Source organism: Chiloscyllium plagiosum, chromosome 1, assembly GCF_004010195.1.
Source record: "Chiloscyllium plagiosum isolate BGI_BamShark_2017 chromosome 1, ASM401019v2, whole genome shotgun sequence".
Classification (NCBI taxonomy): Eukaryota; Metazoa; Chordata; class Chondrichthyes; order Orectolobiformes; family Hemiscylliidae; genus Chiloscyllium; species Chiloscyllium plagiosum.
This window is the reverse complement of record NC_057710.1, coordinates 15,532,607-15,550,701: the sequence shown is the minus strand read 5'-3', so window position 1 is coordinate 15,550,701 and position 18,095 is coordinate 15,532,607. Positions and strand designations below refer to the sequence as shown.

Sequence of the window (18,095 nt, the reverse complement as noted above, 5' to 3'; positions counted from 1 at the left end):
ATGGCCTCCTTCAATACTGAAATACGCCTGTGATTCTGTGAATTACCTTGTATTCTCTGTACTCACCAGTTTGAAACTTCCACAAAGTAAATATTTTGTTCCTGTCTTTCTGATTGAGCACATGCATCATGAACCTTTGTTTAGCTATGGATTTTCAGACTCCTACAAGAAGATATTGCAAGCCTAAATATAGCCATTTAATGGCTCGGACAGGGAGCTTTTACAGCAAGATCATTTTAATGCTATTTCCTTCAAGAAAAACCCTTATCTTACCTCTGGCCATTGCTCATTGCTGCATGATGCAATTATTTCTCAGTGACGTTTTATTTGACTTCTGAACATATGTTTCTACTTAATTCATGTCCAGAAGTCCTGGTTATGTTGTCTGTTATTTATAGGGGATAAATGCTGTTGTATACAGCAGGAACTGTGCACTGTTTTCTGCTAGTAACTCCTCTCAGGTTCAGAGTCAAATCAAAAAGGGCATTTTTAAAAATTACAGATCAGAGGAAACCTGACCACATTGGTTTACTGTGAGTCAGAGCAGAGGAGGTTTTTCTGGTGTTCAGGTACATATGTATTCCACAATCTACCCCACAAAAACAGATAATGTACTGGCTTTTCTTGTTGTTTATCAGAACTTACTATGTGCAAACTTCCAACACCGCATTTCCAACACCAAAATTGATGGCTGCCATTTATAAAAAAACTTCACCGGCTGAAGAACTCTTCCAGAGGACTTGAGGTTGTGGAAAGTGCTACAAAAATGCTAGATTTATTTTGTCTCTGAATCAGTGACTGACCAGAATTAGTACCAGGGACAAAGGGTTAAGAGTGGCCCTGAGAGTTAGCAGATCTTACCTTGCCCTTGTCAAAGTATTCAATGATTTTGTTGTACAAGTTCTCTTTCAGTTGCCGCTGTGTCTGAAAGCCCTGGAAATCCTGGATATGCAAGGCAAATTGATCATCGGTCCACTAGGTACAAAATCAAAAGAAGAAGAAACTGTTAAATACAGAGTCTTGAACGCTGTTTCCATCTAGTTTATCACTGAACAGGAATGTCTGTCATATTCATCTCTCTATCCAAAGTCTCTCCACATTTTTATTGCAGATCCCACCTCGATTGTTACACGCACCTTCAGATTCTGAACCTCCAGACAGATAAATTAGCCCTGGAGGTGCAGAAAGCATATTTTTACCAGGAGCATAGCAGAGGAATATGATAGCATAGTGGCATTGTCACTGGACTTGTAAACCATGGATCCAGCTAATGTCTTGGGGACATGGGTTCACACCCCAAGGTAGGATTTAAATTCAATTCAATAACTCAATTCAGCCAGACTGATAATGCAATAAGCAACATAAATTGCGTGCTGTGCTTTCTAACCCACATCAATGTGGTTCACTCCAAATGGCCCTCTGAAATGGCTAAGTAAACCACTCAGTCCAATGGTGGGTAACAATTGTTGGCTGTGTCAGTGATGACCACCTCCCATAAAGAAGGGAAAGAAATAAAGGGTTACACTTTGGAGGCAGGTTGTATAAGCTCGGCTTATATTACATTTACATTCAGTGCCATTCAGGTAATCAACATGAGACTATTAAGATGTTACAACATTTGGGTTGTTACATGTTCCACCCTCAAAGTAAACTTTGCCAAGACAAGCAACTGAGAAAGTTGAGTGCAGACAGATCTAATGTTAGTACCAAAGTTGCCAGGTTTCACTGGACTGCACTGAAGAGCAAGCATCCTGGCCAAATATGTTCCAGACCTTCCTGTCTTCCATAAGGACTGCAGATGGCCAAGGCATCTGTTCCCGAACTTGAGACACAATTGTCGAACTTAGCATGGACAGAGATAGCAAATCAAAAGGGGCTTTAATTAAATATCAACAAAGTAATGTCCACTTATTTCAAATTTAATGAAAGTACTGCACTGTGAATTAAAGAATAAAGGCAGGGGGCATTCATCAGCAGAACTGATCTCCTTTCTTTCAGGGAGTACAGCTAACAAGGGGTTAAATGACAACCCAAAGGAAACATCCACAGGACCATAGGAACAAGCCATTCAGCCCCTTGAGCCTGTTCCACCATTCAACCAGATCACGGCTATCTCCAGCCAAACTCCATATACCTGCCTTTGGCCCGTCTCCCTGAATACCCTCTGCTTAACAAAAAATGTAACTATCTCAGGATTAAAATTAACAACTGATCCAGAATTCACTGCCCTTTGTGGATGAGACTTCCAAACATCTACCACCCTCTGTGAATAGAAGTGCTTCCTAACATCTCTCCTGAACGGTCTGGCACTGATTCTCAGACTGTGCCCCCAAGTTCTGGAATCCTCAACCTGTACAAATAGTTTCTCTTTATCTCCCCTGATTTTTCCTGTTAATATCTTGAAGACTTCGATCAGATCACCCCTTAACCCTCTACATACTAGAGAAGTCAGGTCTAATTTGTATAATGTCTCCTCATGTCTTAACCCCTGAAGTCCAGGTATTATTCTTGTAAACCTATCCGGCACTCTCGCCAAAGCCAATATATCCTTCCTAAGGTGTGGTGCTCAGACCTGCTTACAGTCTCCAAGTGAGGTCTAACCAGGAGCATGTATAACTGCAGCAAAACATCTGCATCCTTACATTTCAATCCTCTTGATATAAAGACCAGTGTTCCATTAGCCTTTGTGATTATTTTCTGCAGCTGTTCATGACATTTTAAACATTTATACTCGCGAACATCCAAGTCTCATTGGACATCCACTATATTTAACTTCATACCATCAAAAAACTACTTTGATCTGTCCTTGTCAGTGCAAAAAATAGATAACCACCTACTTACTTTTATTATCCTCCATTTGCCACAGTTTTGCCAATTTTAATTAGATCATCAATACCCCTTTTTAATTATATGCCTCAATTATATGAAACTTGAAAGGGTTCAAGAAAAGATTTACAAGGATGTTGCCAGGGTTGGAGGGTTTGAGCTATAGGGGGAGGTTGAACAGGCTGGGGCTGTTTTCCCTGGAGTGTCGGAAGCTGAGTGGTGACCTTATAGAGGTTTATAAAATCATGAGGGGCATAGATAGGGGAAATAGACAAGGTCTTTTCTCTGGGGTGGGGGAGTTCAGAACTAGAAGGCATAGGTTTAGGATGAGAGGGGAAAACTTTAAAACAAGCCTCCGAGGCAATGTTTTCACACAGAGGGTGGTGCATGTGTGGAATGAGCTGCCAGAGGAAGTAGTGGAGGTTCGTACAATTGCAACATTTACAAGGCATCTGGATGGGTATATGAATAGGAAGAGTTTAGAGGGATTTGGGCCAAGTGCTGGCAAATGGGAATAGATTAGGTTGGAATATCTAGTCGGCATGGACGAGTTGAGCTGAAGGGTCTGTTTCCATGCTGTACATCTCAATGACTCTATCTACACTGTCTGCAATACTACTTCACTTGGTGTCATCAGCAATGTTGAATATATGACTTTTTATGCTATTAAGCAAATCATTAATAAATAAAGTGAATAATTGAGTGCCTAACACGGAACCTTGCGACACACCACTGGTCACATCCTGCTAATTTGTGCAGCTACCCATTATCCCTACCACTCAACCTATTACCCAGAAAGATTGGTAATGTTCCCTCAATTCCATAGGCTTCAACCTTCATTACCAGTCTCTTATGTGGAAATTTATCAAATGCCTTCTGGAATTCCATACAAACAACATCCACAGACATTTCCCTGTCCACTACCTTAGTCACCTCTTCAAAAAGTCAATGGGGTGTCAAGAATTATGCTGGCTCTCCCTGAATAATTGAAAATTTCAAGGAGTTCGGTTACTGATTTTCGACTCTGACAAATTCTCCACCACAGACATTAGGTGAAATGGTCTGTAATTTTGTGGCTTTTCTCTTTCTCCCTTCTTAAAAGGTGGAGTGACATCAATATATTATTCACTGTCTCCAGTACACCTACCAGTCATTGAGGTGACCACTGGACACTTCACAGGTGTACTCTTAATAACCAGAGCCATCTGGGCACATATGAGACCATGGAAGAGAGGCAGGCAGCCAGGGTGACCATCTCCCCTAACTGCTACCTTATCCAACCAGAAATAGGATTAGGTGCAGACTTATCAAAGGTTTTTGCATGTATGCCATAGAAGGAGTGCATCCTGACTGGAGATAGTGTGGACTACAGATGCTGGGAAGTCAGAATCGATAAAGTATGGAGCTGGAATAAGCTCAGCAGGTCAAACAGCATCAGAGGAGCAAAGGAGTTGATGTTTCAGGTCATGACCCTTTATCAGGAACCCTTGGATAGCTGGATTGTCCCATGAGAAGGGGGGATTGCGGAAGTTGTATTTTTGAGAGTAGAAGAACGAGGGATGATCTCATTGAAACACACTAAATTCTTACAGGGCTCAACAGGGTAGATGCAGGAAGTAGATTTACCCCTTCCTGAGGTTTCCAGAACCATTGGTCAGCACGTTTGGCTGTTAACCGAAAGGTCGGTGGTAGGAGACCACCCAGGGACAGAGTGATCGTTGCTCTCACTCCAACAGTTTCCTTTTGGGTTGCATGGTGGCTCAGTGGTTAGCACTGCTGCCTCACAGCACCAAGGTCGCAGGTTTGGTTCCAGCCTCGGGTGACTGTCTGTGTTGAGTATGCACATTTTCCCTGTGTCTGTGTGGGTTTCCTCCGGGTGCTCTGTTCTCCTCCCACAGTCCAAAGATGTGCAGGTCAGGTGGATTGGCCGTGCTAAATTGCTCATAGTGTTAGGTGCATTAGTCAGAGGGAAATGGATCTGGTTGGGTTACTCTTCGGAGGGCTGGTGTGGACTGGTTGGGTCGAAGGGCCAGTTTCCACACTGTAGGGAATCTAATCTAGGGGACACAATTTCAGAGTGAGCGGTAGACCAGTTGGAATTGAGTTGCAGATGGACTTCTTTACTTGAAGGGTAGTAAATCTTCAGAAATCTCTACCTCAGAGGATGATGGAGGCTGAGTCATTTTTATTCAAGACAGAGACCAATAGATTTCTAGATAATTAAAAATATTAAGGGATATGGGAACAGTGCAGGACAATGACGTCAAGGTAGAAACATAGGGGTGACCTATTCCAGTGGCACACCAGGCATGATGGACCAAATGACCTACTCCTGGTTCTATTTAAATATTCATCCAAAAGGTGAGGGCATCACCGGCTATGTGAGCATTTATTACCATCCTTAATTGCCCAGAGGGCAAGTTAAGAGTCAACCACATTGCAGTGGGTCTGGAGTCACATGTCGGCTAGACCAGGTGAAGATGGCAGTTTTCTTCCCAAAAGGACACGCGTGAACCAGATAGATTTTGCCCCCAACAATTGATTCATGGCCATCATTGGATTCAATTCCAGCTTTTTAAATAAATTGAATTCAAATTCCGCTATCTGCCATCACAGGATTCTAAACCCAGGTCCCCAAAGCATTACGCCAGTCTCTCTGAACTAACAGTCCAGCAATAATAGTGCTAGGCCACTACCCCACACCCCTGCCCTAGCTCCTTGGTTCATATGTGTCTTCCGTCACTTGTTCTTTCAGTACTATTTATACAAGACATTTAATTCCAATTATTAATTGATGGCTGAAGTTGGGAAAAATTGAGAAGTGCATCCATATTTTCACCTTTAAAAAAAAAGTTGGATGCATTAATGCTGAGCGAAATCAGATATCAATTAGACCAAATACATTTATTTAATTACAAATAGTTCCCAAGCAATCTGACCCCCTAAAACATTATTTCTCAAAGCAACACTTTTAAATTAGTTTTTACTTTACCACAGATCCTGAGGGAAATTAAATTTAAATTTTGATGGTAAATGTTCAAGGTTGTTGAGTTATGTTTTCCCCTAATATTCACCTGTAATCCAATTTATTGATATTCAACGGAGCTCTGAGGAACTTTGATGAAATATCTGAAGTGAGTTGAAAAGATTTTGTATTTTGTTTGCCTCATTAATTCTATTCCCTTTGAACAGCTCACAGACAATCGAGGGCTGCTTGAATGCATGGTGTTTGAGAGGGGTACAACAAACAGAACAATAGTTTGACTGTGAGGTACTACAGCAACCATGACTTCAAAGTTAATTACCAGAAGATTATGGCTTCAATCATATAGGGTGGCTCATTGTTACCTGCCCTCTGATAGGTCTGAGCAAACCTCTCAGTTGTGTCAAACCTCAGTTGTGGCAGAACATAAGGAGGAGAAGACACTGTGGGTGCTGGGATTCTGAATTAGCCACGTGGATATATGAAATGGGCTGCTGGTGGAAGTGGTAGAGATGGATATAATTCCAGCGTTTCAAAGACATTTGGACAGGGACATGAATAGGAAAGGTTTAGAGGGTTGGAATACTGAATGGGGCTTGGACAGAGTTGATGTTGGGGAGATGTTTCCATTGGCAGGCGAGACGAGGACCTGAGGGTACAACCTTACAGTAAAGTGAAGACCCTTTAGAATGGAGATGAGGAGAAACTTCTTTAGCCAGAGAGTGGTGAATCTGTGGAATTCATTACAACGGAGGGCTGTGGAGGACAGGTCATTGAGTATATTCAAAACAGAGATAGATAAGTTCTTGATTATCAAGGGGATCAAAGGTTATGAGGAGACAGCGGGAAATTGGGATTGAAAAACCTATCAGCCATGATTGAATGATGGACCAGACTCAATGGGCCAAATAGCCTAATTTCTGCTCCTATGATCTTATGGTCTTAGGGTTATGAGTCAAATGCAAGCAAATGGAAGTTCAATTTAGGAAATTTGGACGCTATAGACTAGTTGGGTCAGAGGTCTGTTTCCATACTGTATGACTCTGTGACCTTATGACGTCAAAGGCATAATGAAGGAACATGGTGTGTTGACCCTCATAGTGAGAAGATTCAAGTAGAGGAGCAGGGGTGCCTTGCTGCAATTGTACAAGGTCTTGGTGAGATCAGACCTGGAGTAGTGTGTGAGTTTTGGTCTCCTTATCTGAGGAAGAATGTTCTGACTATAGAAAGAGAGTGCAACAATGGTTTACAAGATTGATTTCTAGGTCGCATGAAGAGATATTCACTGGAGTTTAGAAATAATTCTCATAGAAAGCTATAAAATTCCAACAGGGCTAGACAGAGTAAATGCAGGAATGATGTTCCCAAGGACTGAAGAGTCCAGAAACAGGGGTTACAGTCTGAGGTCACAAGGTAGGCTGAGATGAGGAGAAATGTCTTCACCCAGAGAGTGGTGGGCCTGCCACAGGAAGTGATGAGGCCAAAATGTTATATGTTTCCAAGAAAAACATTAGGTGTAGTACAACCAGGAGGCAGTAGGCGTGGGAGGGCTCATCATTGACAGCAGACTCCGTGAAGTCTCAAACAAATACAACTGAATGTTTTTCTTCCCAGAAAGTATTCTTTCCCAAGATGCAGGTGTACCTGGCAAGGCCGCCATTTGGTGTCTTTTCCTGATTGTCCTTGAACTAAAAGGCGCGCTGGAGTCAATCACATTGCTGTGGATGGCAGGTTTCCATCACTGAAGAATTGTAAGTGAGCAGGATGGGGTTTTATACTGAAAGAGGATAGTTTGTGATAGTCACTATTACTGAGGTTAGTTTCTTTTTAATTCCAGAGTTTTAAAATCTTATTTAGAGATGCGGTAGGGCCAGCAACTTTTGTACATTCCTAAATCCCCTTGAGCATGTGGTGCTGAACTGCCTTTTGAAATAAAACTCTACAAGCTGCTGTTATAGGATTTGTTTATATGCACTCAGGACATTTGCCTCTTGATTATAACTATATTACCAATGCCATTCCAGATACAAATGCATGAATGGACCTCATGCAAACAAAAAGGCTATTGAGCCAGACAAGTAGCATTCACGACAAGTGTCACTCAATGACAATCACCAACAAGAGAGAATCTAACCACCTTGCATTGCATTGCCATCACTGAAACTTCACCCCCACCCCACACCACTCCCAGCTGCTAGATCTATTAATAGGATACACCATGTAAAGGGTCAGGAATCTAACTTCAGGCACAGCAGATAGGGGGACAATTATGAGAAAGGGTTGGGGGGAGCACAGTCAACAAAGGGTATTGTACTTAAATGCATACACTATACGAAGCAAGGTAAATGAGCTTGTATCACAGGTTGAAATTGGCAGGTACAATGTTGTGGGTATCACAGAGACATGGCTGCAAGGATACCAGGGCAAGAAACTAAATATCCAAGGATACAAGTCCTATTGAAAGGACAGGAAGAGGGCAGAGAGGGTAGTGTTTCCTTCGTCTGAAATCAAATCAAATCAGTAGCAAGAAGTAATATAGGGTTGGAGAGTATAGAATTTGAGTGGGTAGAGTTAAGGAACTATAAAGTAGAAATGACCCTGATGGGAGATGTATATAATAGGAGATGGGAGCAGTAGTCAGGATGTAAGGAAGAAAATAAATCAGGAGATAGAAAAGACCTGTAACAGAGACACTACTCCAATAACCATGAGGGGCTTCAATATCCAGGTGGACTGGAAAAATCAAGATGGCAGCGATCTCAAGAAAAGGAATTCATAGAATGTCTACTGAAATAACTCCACAGAGGTCAGTATCTCATCACCAAGTCACCCTTTATTTTACACATGGAGAGCCTTTGATACTGACCCAGCTCCCTCAGAGTCAGCTCACAGAGTGAATAGGATGTCTGACACTCCTGTCTAAATTTGTCAACAAGGGCTCCCTGATTGGACAAGAGTAGTAGCCACCACATAAACTCATATTCTTTGAGGTCCACTTGGCTGAATGTTGAATGTTATAGCCACTACATCTATGAGATGGACTTTAAGAGCACTTTGAGGTAGAGCCCACTAGGGAACAGGCAACTCTGGATTTGGTATTGTGTCATAAGGTAGACGTGATTAGGGAGCTTCAGGTGAAGGAACCCCTGGGAATCATTGACTATAATACAACAAAATCCATCATGCCATTTGACACCCACATCTCATAACTCTGCATTTCCACCTAGCCTGCGCACTATGAACAGCTTAGCATGGTCAATCCACTTTACAAGCAGATCTTTGGACTGCAGGAGGAAACCCATGCACACAACATACAAACTCTACACAAGAATTCACCCAAGGGTGGAATCAAACCCAGGTCTCAAGCACTGTGAGGCAGCAGTACTAACCACTGAGCCATCACTCTGCTCCATTTGAGAAGTTGGATTGACATGCAGTCATAGACTCATAGAGATGTACAGCACGGAAGCAGAATCTTCGGTCTCATTTATGCTGACCAGATATCCAAACGTAATCTCGTCTCATTTGCCAGCATTTGGCCGATATCTCTCTAAACCCTTCCTATTCATATATCCATCCAGATGCCTTTTAAATATGATTGTACTAACCTCCACCACTTCCTCTGGCAGCTCATTCCATACACACACCAACTTTGCATGAGAACGTTACCCCTTAGGTTCCTTTTAAATCTTGGACGATTTGGTGGTGAGGGAGCGGCGGTGGAGGAGGCCCAGCACCTCCATATCCTCGGCAGAGTGGGAGGGGGAGTTGAAATGTTGAGCCACGGGACGATTTTGTTAATTGGTGCGGGTGTCTCGGAGATGTTCCCTAAAGCGCTCTGCTAGGAGGCACCCAGTCTCCCCAATGTAGAGGAGACCGCATCGGGAGCAACGGATCACATTGGGGAGACTGGGCGCCTCCTAACAGAGCGCTTTAGGGAACATCTCCGAGACACCCGCACCTGTTGTGCTCTTCCAGCACCACTGATCCAGGATCTGGTTTCCGGCATCTGCAGTCATTGTTTTTACCTCGTTGATTTTAACCCTACTGCGAATCCTCTTGCAAGGATGCCTGCCTTGAAGAAGTTTTCCTCCTCTCTCTACTCTATGCCACTCTCTCCCACCCCCACCCTCCTCTAGCTTACCTCTCCACGCTTCAGGCTTCCTGCCTTTATTCCTGATGAAGGGCTTTTGCCCGAAACGTCGATTTTGCCTGTCCTCGGATGCTGCCTGAATTGCTGTGCTCTTCCAGCACCACTGATCCAGAATCTGGTTTCCAGCATCTGCAGTCATTGTTTTTAGCTTGCTGCAGATTAGAGTCAAGAGTGGGGTGCTGGAAAAGCACAGCAGGTCAGGCAGCATCCGAGGAGCAGATCTCCTGTTTCTCAAAGGCTGCCTGCCCTGCTGTGCTTTTCCAGCACTCCACTCTCAACTCCCAACTCCTGTACTCAATGCTCTGACCAATAAAGAAATCCATACTAAATGTTTTTTTCACTCTCCACCTGGGCCCGCTTGAACTGCTCTGTCCATGATAAGTTTAACAAGTCCTACCCAGCGATAAATACCCGAGAACTGAGAGACTTACTCGGTTACTTCAGAGGGGTGTTGAGAATCACAGTGTTGTAGATCAGGAGTCACATGTTGGACAGACCAAATAAGGGTGGTAGATTTTCTTCCTTAAAGAACACCTGTTAACCAGATGGGCTATTCTAACAATCAATGATTCTACTGAGACTAGCAGTCAGTTCCAGATTTAGGAATTAAGTTTAAACTCCACAAGCTGCCATGGTGGAATTTGAATGCCATGTGACAGTGACATCATGATAACATGATGGGCTCCCCAGGAAACTTGAAGATAGGATTATAAGATTTATACAAGTTTAACATAATTTCTCTGCTCTTTGAATCTACCTCTCTTGAAGTGAGGCACATTGGGTTTAAAAGAAATATTAATATGCATTGCTTCTTTTAGTGATTAATGTAGTCACAACTGCAGATTTTTCTCTGCCTAGTTTTGCTTATGTTATGCTATCTGAAAAGTTTTACTGGTCCAAGGGCAGATGAGAATGAGTTGAGCTGAAAAGCAGTTGCAGAGACTAGCAGGGATTTGATGGGCTGATTGGCCTCACTCTGCATAGTTACATTCTACCCAACACTAATACAAATTGATAGAGGGTGGCACAATGGTTAGCACTGCTGCCTCACAGCGCCGGGCACCTGGGTTGGATTCCAACCTTGGGCAAATGTCTGTGTGGAGTTTGCTTGTTCTCCCCGTGTCTGCGTGGGTTTCCTCCGGGTGCTCCAGTTTCCTCCCACAATCCAAAGATGCGCAGGTTAGCTGAATTGGCCATGGTAAATTGCCCGTAGTGTTCAGGAATGTGTAGGTTATGTGCATCAGTCACGGGTAAATACAATGTAAGGGAAAGGGTCTGGGCCGGTTATTGTTTGGAGGGTCGGTGTGGACTTGTTGGGCTGAAGGTCCTGTTTCCACGCTGGAGGGATTCTAAGTGTTTGCACATTCCAGCAGGAAATACCTCATTGTCACTGCATTCTGTGTTACTTTTTCTCCCTTTTTTGATTTTGTTTATTGAATGACAATGTGGAGATTTCTTTGCCTTTGCTTAGTCCCCGCATCAGTACACTGATGTGCATTAAGCTGAGCTGACAGTCTGAAGCGTGAAAAGCAAATTAGAACTGAAAAGGTCAAACCTGAGCTCTCAGTGTGACTGACATGTGCAAGAAGCAACGATTAGTTCAACTCATTTCTTCGATCAAAGCATAAATATAATGTCAAAAGCAAACTCTGTATGAAGAGGCAGGGGATGGGGAGGTGAAAGGTTAAGATTGCACAAACTTGTTGACTCAGCATTGATTTGACAGGTCAGTTTTTTCCTACGGACCTCCTCACTCCTCTCAACTTTCTTCTCTCTCTGTTTTATTCCTGCGAGAAAATAAGTTGTGGAGTATACTGGTCTTGAGATAATATGAGCGTATTGGAGAGAGAGTGCAGAAATGGGATGTAGGATGAGAAACTTGAGTACACTGTCGAGAAAATGCTTAGGAGTGTGTTGAAAGGTGTGCTATAAATCCCTTCTTTGACTCTTCTGCACCCTTCCTTATTTCACTCAGGGCAAAACATTCCCCTCTTTTTCCTGATTATATATTAATGATCTGGATCTCAGTGTGCAGGAGAAAATTTCAAACTTTGTAGATGATTCAAAACCTGAAAGGATTGTTGACTGTGAGGCAGACAGTGCTGAACTCCAAAAGGACACTGGCAGGTTGGTGCTGGAAAGGCTCAGCAGGTTTGGCAGCATCTGCAGAGAGAAATTAGAGTGAATGTTTCAGGTCTGGTGACCCTTCCTCAGAACTTCTCTCCACAGATGCTGCCAGAACTGCTGAGCTTTTCCAGCAATATCTGTTTTTTTTTCTGATTTACAGCACTGCCGTTCTTTCGGTTTTTATTTGACAAGTTGGTGGACTGGGGTTAATGAGGTTCAATGCAAAGATCTATGAGGTGGTGCATTTTTGCTTAGAAGAACATTGAAAGGTAATATCAACTGGGGAGGGGGGAGACAATTCCTAGAAAGAGTGCAAGAGCGGGGGATGTGGGTGTATAGATTATTGAGCGGTCGGATGGGTAGAGAGATCAGTAAGTAAAGCAAACAGTATCGTCTGAGTTATATCAATCGGTACAACAAAATGAAACTGGATGAATTATCTGGCGTCATCCTAGGTGCTAGAAGACAGCCCTGTCGACCCTGAGGGTTCTCCTTACTCATATTTGGGGGCTAATGCCAAAATTGGGAGAGTTGTCCTGCCACTATACTGGCCACTATATTCCCTCCTGGTATGCAGTCAGGAGGGAGCCTTGAGAGCCCTGAACACAGACTCCATAAAGTCTCAAGGTTTCAAAGGAAGCAACTGTCCTGCTGATTACCACGTGCTGTCCTCCCTCAGCTGACAAATCAATGCTCCTCCGTGTTGAACGACAATTGAACGAATCATAGAGGGTGGCAAGGGTGTAAAATGTACTCTGGGTGGGGAATTTAAATGTCCACCACCCAGCCTGACTACATACCACTGTATTGCCCCCTCTGCTGGGTGTGTCCTGCCGGTGGGACAGGGCATAATCAGGGAATGGAGATAGGGGTGTCTGGAATGTGTTCTATCAGATATGATTCAATGAGGATGACAATGTCAGGCTGTTGCTTTCTTCTCTCTCTGTTTTATTCCTGCTGAGAAAATAAGTTGTGAAGTTTATTGGCCAGTATAGTGGCAGGACAGCTCTCCCAATTTTGGCATTAGCTTCCAAATGTGAGTAAGGAGAACCCTCAGGGTCGACAGGGCTGTCTTTTAGCACCTAGGATGACGCCAGATAACAGCACTACTGATTGAGCTGGTCAGGTCCTCAAGGACATAGCTGCTAGATTGAGTCTGTGGTGGATGGTGAGGGAACCAGCAAGAGGGAAAAACATACTTGACCTGTTCATTACCGATTTGCTTGCTGCAGATGCATCTCTCTATGACAGTATTAGTAAGAGCGATCATTACACAGTCCTTGTGGAGACAAAGTCCCATCTTCACAATGAGAATACCCTCCATCGTGATGTGTGGCACTATCACCATGCTAAATGGGACAGATTTCAAACAGACCTAGCAACTCAAGAAATGCTGTGGGCCATCAACAACAGCAGAGCCGTACTCCAGCACAATCTGTAACTTCTTGGCCTAGCATCAATCATTCCCATCAAGCCAGGGGATCAAACAATGGAGAGTACAAGAGGGCATACTCGGAGCAGCACCAAGTATAACATGTGATCCAAGATGGCGGGAGAGTAGGACAGTCTAGCTGGAGCTCGTCCGCTCCATCCATCCTTTCTCTTATCTTTATTTTTCTTCCTCTCTCATGTTTTTTTTTTCCCCTTCTGTCTTTTTCCTCTTCTGCCAGCAGCCCAGAGTGAAGCGGAGATGGCCATTGGGCCTGCAGCAGATGCCAATGGGCCACAGCAAAGCAGAATTGGCAAGTAGTCCTGGAACGAAGATGGCTACTGTTTGGGAACAGGTCAGACCATGTGGAATCACTCATGGAGAGATTGTAACGTCTATTTTTTCAGTTTTATTTCTTACTTTCCTAACTTTGTACCTAAATTGTACCTAGGTACTTTGGACCCAAGATGGCACCATATGTTGTTGATATTGTATTCTTTTCGCTTGACTTGTGTTCTATTGTAACATATGTACACATGACAATAAACCTAATTCTAAGTTTAATACCTAAACATGAAGTGTCAGCGTGGTGATGCTACCAAACAGGACTACTTTCATGTCAAACAGCATACGTAGCAACTGATAGTCAGAACTAAGTGATTCTACAACCAACGGTTTGGATCTAAGTTCTGTAATCGTGAATGAGGATGGACAATTAAATAACTCACTGGAGGAGGAGTCTGTACAAATATCCCTAACCTCAGTGATGGAAGTGCCCAATACATCAGTGCCAAAGATAATTCTGAAGCATTCACATCAATCTTCAGCCAACAGTGGATGATCCATGTCGCCCTCCTCCATTAGTGCTTAGCATCATGAATACCAGCCTTCAAACTCATTCATTCACTCCAGATGATATCAAGGAATGTTGAAGGCACTAGATACTGTAGAAGCTGTAGACCCTGACAACATTCCAGCAATGGTACTCCAGAACTTCCCACTCCTCTTGCCAAGCTCTTCCAGTACAGTTGCAACATTGGCATCTACTCATCAATGTGGAAAATTGCCCAATGCAACACGATCTGGACAATGTCCAGGCTTGGGCTGACAAGTGGCAAGTATCATTCATGCCACACAAATGCCAGGCTATGACAATCTCCAATAAGACACAATCTAATCCCCCTCCCCACCAACCCCCTTGGCATTCAATGGTGTTATCATCACCAAATCCTCCACTATCAATATTCTGGGGGTTATCATTGACCTAAAACTCAACTGGATACACCACACAAACACAATGGCTGCAAGAGCAAGTCTAAAGCTAGGAATATTACAGCGAGTAACTCATGTTCTGACTCCCCAAGGCCTTTCCACCATCTACAAGGCAGAAGTCGGGAGTGTGATGGAATACTCTCCATTTGCCTGGATGGGTGCAGCCCCAACAACACTGAAGAATCTTGACACCATCCAGGACAAAGCAGCTCACTTGATTGGCATCACATCCAAAAGCATACACTGCCTCCACCACTGACGCTCAGTCACAGCAGTGTATACTGTCAACAAGATGCATTGCAGACATTTATCAAAGATCCTTGGACAACACCTTCCAAATCCATGACAACTTCCATCTAGAAAGACAAGGGCAGCAGATATATGGGAACATCCATGTTCCCTGCAAACTATTCACCATCCTGACTTGGAAATACATCACTGTGCCTTCATTGTCATTGGTCCAAAATCCTAGAATTCCCTCCCTAATGGGCGGCACAGTGGAACAGTGGTTAGCAGTGCTGCCTCACAACGCCAGAGACCCAGGTTCAATTACCGCCTCAGGCGACTGTCTGTGTGGAGTTTGCACATTCTCCCGCGTCTGAGTGGGTTTCCTCCAGGTGTTCCGGTTTCCTCCCACAATCCAAAAATGTGCAGGTTAGGTGAATTGGTCATGCTAAATTGCCCGTAGTGTTCGGTGAAGGGGTAAATGTAGCGGAATGGGTCTGGGTGGGTTGCTCTTCGGAGGGTCGGTGTGGGCTTGTTGGGCCGAAGAGCCTGTTTCCACACTGTAAGTAATCTAATCTAATCTAAAAGGCATTGTGGGTCAACTCACAGCACATGGACTGAAGTTGTTCGAGAAGACAGCTCACCATCAACGTCTCAAGGGCAAGTTAGGATGAGCAAATAAATGCTGGCCAGCCAAAGTGTCCATGTCACAAGTGTGAATAAAATAAAATCCTTGCTCCTATCAGTAGGGACATAGAGTACAACAGCAAGGAGTGATTGTACAAGACACTTGATAGATTTCAGATTGAGTCTTTTGTATAGTTCTGCCTGCGACATTATAGGAAGAATGTGAATGTATTAGAGAGAGAAGGGAAGCCATTTACAAAGGAATAGTTCCAGGGATGAGGAACTTAGTGCCAAGGACAGATCGGAGAGGTTGGGATTGTTGGGAACTATTGGAGAAAAGTAGGCAATGACAGGATCTGGTGAAAGTTTTCAAAAGCACGAGAGGGTAGGGTAGAGTTGATATGGTGAAACCATTCCTGCTTGTGGAAGCATCAACAACAATCCACGCTCAATTAAAATGATTTGGAAAAGAAGCAAAAAGGATGTGAGAAAATGTTTTTGCATGATGAGTCTGGAACGGAATGCCTGGAAATGCTTTTAAAGGCTGCAAGGTTCAATGCAAGGATTCAAGAGTGAATTGGATTATTATCTAAGTGGAACCAACAAGCCGGAAAAACCGACATATGGGGAAAAGGCAGGAAAGTGGCACTAAGACGTGCTGCTTATTTGGCGTGCTACCGCAGACATGATGGATGAATGGCCTCCTTCCATACCGTCACATCTCTGTGATTCTGTGATATAAATATAAAGGCTAGCTGGGATGAATGGCCCATTCCTGTACCACACATTCTGTGTAAACACTCCCTACTTCTTGTTCCTAAATTAGAAATATGATCATGTGACTGTCTTAGTAATACAAAGAGACAAATTTCTAATCCAATTGTGGCTGCTTGCCAATCTTAATTTGCATAGAATGCCCAGCACAGAAACAGCCCAACTTATTCATGTTGGGTTACTTGAGCTGCCTCCCACCTTTACTCATCCTCGTCTATTATCATAACCTTCTGTTTCATGCACGTATCTACTCTCCCATGAGTTGCACCAAATCTGTTTAACATCACTCATCTCTGTTGTAGCATTTATACTACTCTTTGAGTATGGTATTTATTTGAGCTTCTGAATTTCCTATTTGATTTCTTGATGATCTTATATTGATCTAGACATGAAAAGTGACACAGGACATAAGGAAAGCAGGAATTTGGGATTGAGATGGGGGATCAGCCATGACCATGCTGATCGCTGCAGCAGGCTGGATAGGCTGAATGGCCTCTTCTGGCTCTACTTAGTCATGACCATGGTTTAAAATTTATTTTCAAATTTATTTTCGCATGTGGCTATCAGATTGTTGCAAAAATCCAATTGGCTCATTAAGCTCTTCCATTCTTTCCTGGGAGCCAGGTGCTGGTTAGGTCAGCCTTTGCCCCCATTCGTAATTGCCCCTGAACTGTGCAGTTCGTGAGATCATTTCTGGGGGCAACTAAGAGTAAGCCATATTGCTGGAGTCTAGAGTCACATGTTGGCCAGAACAAGCAAGGATGGTCAATTTCCTAAAGGATGTTAGCAAACTGAATGGCTTTTTTGCAACAATTTATGAGAGTTGCCCAGATTGCCTTGACTGGGAACCAACTTGATATCCTCCAGTGTTAAGTGAAGTTAAATTCCAGCAGTTGCGTTGGTGAGATTTGAACCCGTGCCCCCAAGGAACTAGCCTAGCTGTCTGGAATTCTAGTCTTGGGACACCACCACCATAATAACATTATCTCCGCTGTCCTGTAGGGAAGAATGACTGAATCTTGGGCCTGACCTATGCATGGCTCACGTCCCCACACCAAGTTCCATCACCAATTTCTCAGGGCCATTGGGGTAGCCCATGGTCAGAGGTGCCACAACACGGCTGCCCGTTGGCATAAATATGACGGAGACATTTAGCTGCATTAACAAAATTAGCTTGCCTGTCCAGCATTAAAATGGGATCATAAGTTATCACAATGATAGCTTTGAGAATGAGATAAATCCAAGGTAACAAGGTCTATTTTGAACAAGGAATCTTCCAAATTAATATACAGGGAGTTCTGTACAAACCATAGCTGTAGACATCTGTAAGAGACAGTCTGATAAGTGATGTCTGGGAACAGGCAGCCTGAAATTTGTCGCAAGAATTGAAAAGGAAAGTATGATCCCACAACAACAATGACAAGTTAAAATAAGAATGAGACTATGTCTTGCTACAAACCTAGGCGTTCAGACAAGTTCATTGAATTGTGAAAACAATTGAGTTTCAGCCTTATTAGTTGAATAGATGGTTTCTTATTAGGCAAAAGGGTAAATGTAGAAATATTTAGTGTAGGGTCAGTAAATTTAATCTTAAAAGACAGCAGGTGACTGGAATGAGTCTAGATTAGAGTGGTGCTGGAAAAACACAGCAGGTCAGGCAGCATCCGAGGAGCAGGAAA

General features: G+C 43.4%; 1 protein-coding gene across 1 annotated transcript in view; it reads right to left on the bottom strand.

The window, feature by feature from the left end:
- Window positions 1-18,095, bottom strand: part of LOC122553785 (dedicator of cytokinesis protein 2-like) — a 1,227,980-nt gene that overhangs the window by 125,175 nt on the left and 1,084,710 nt on the right. Inside the window, exon 38 of the mRNA XM_043698147.1 lies at window positions 862-975. Within this exon, the coding sequence (XP_043554082.1) occupies window positions 862-975 (114 nt within the window). The remainder of the gene's footprint in view (window positions 1-861; window positions 976-18,095) is intronic.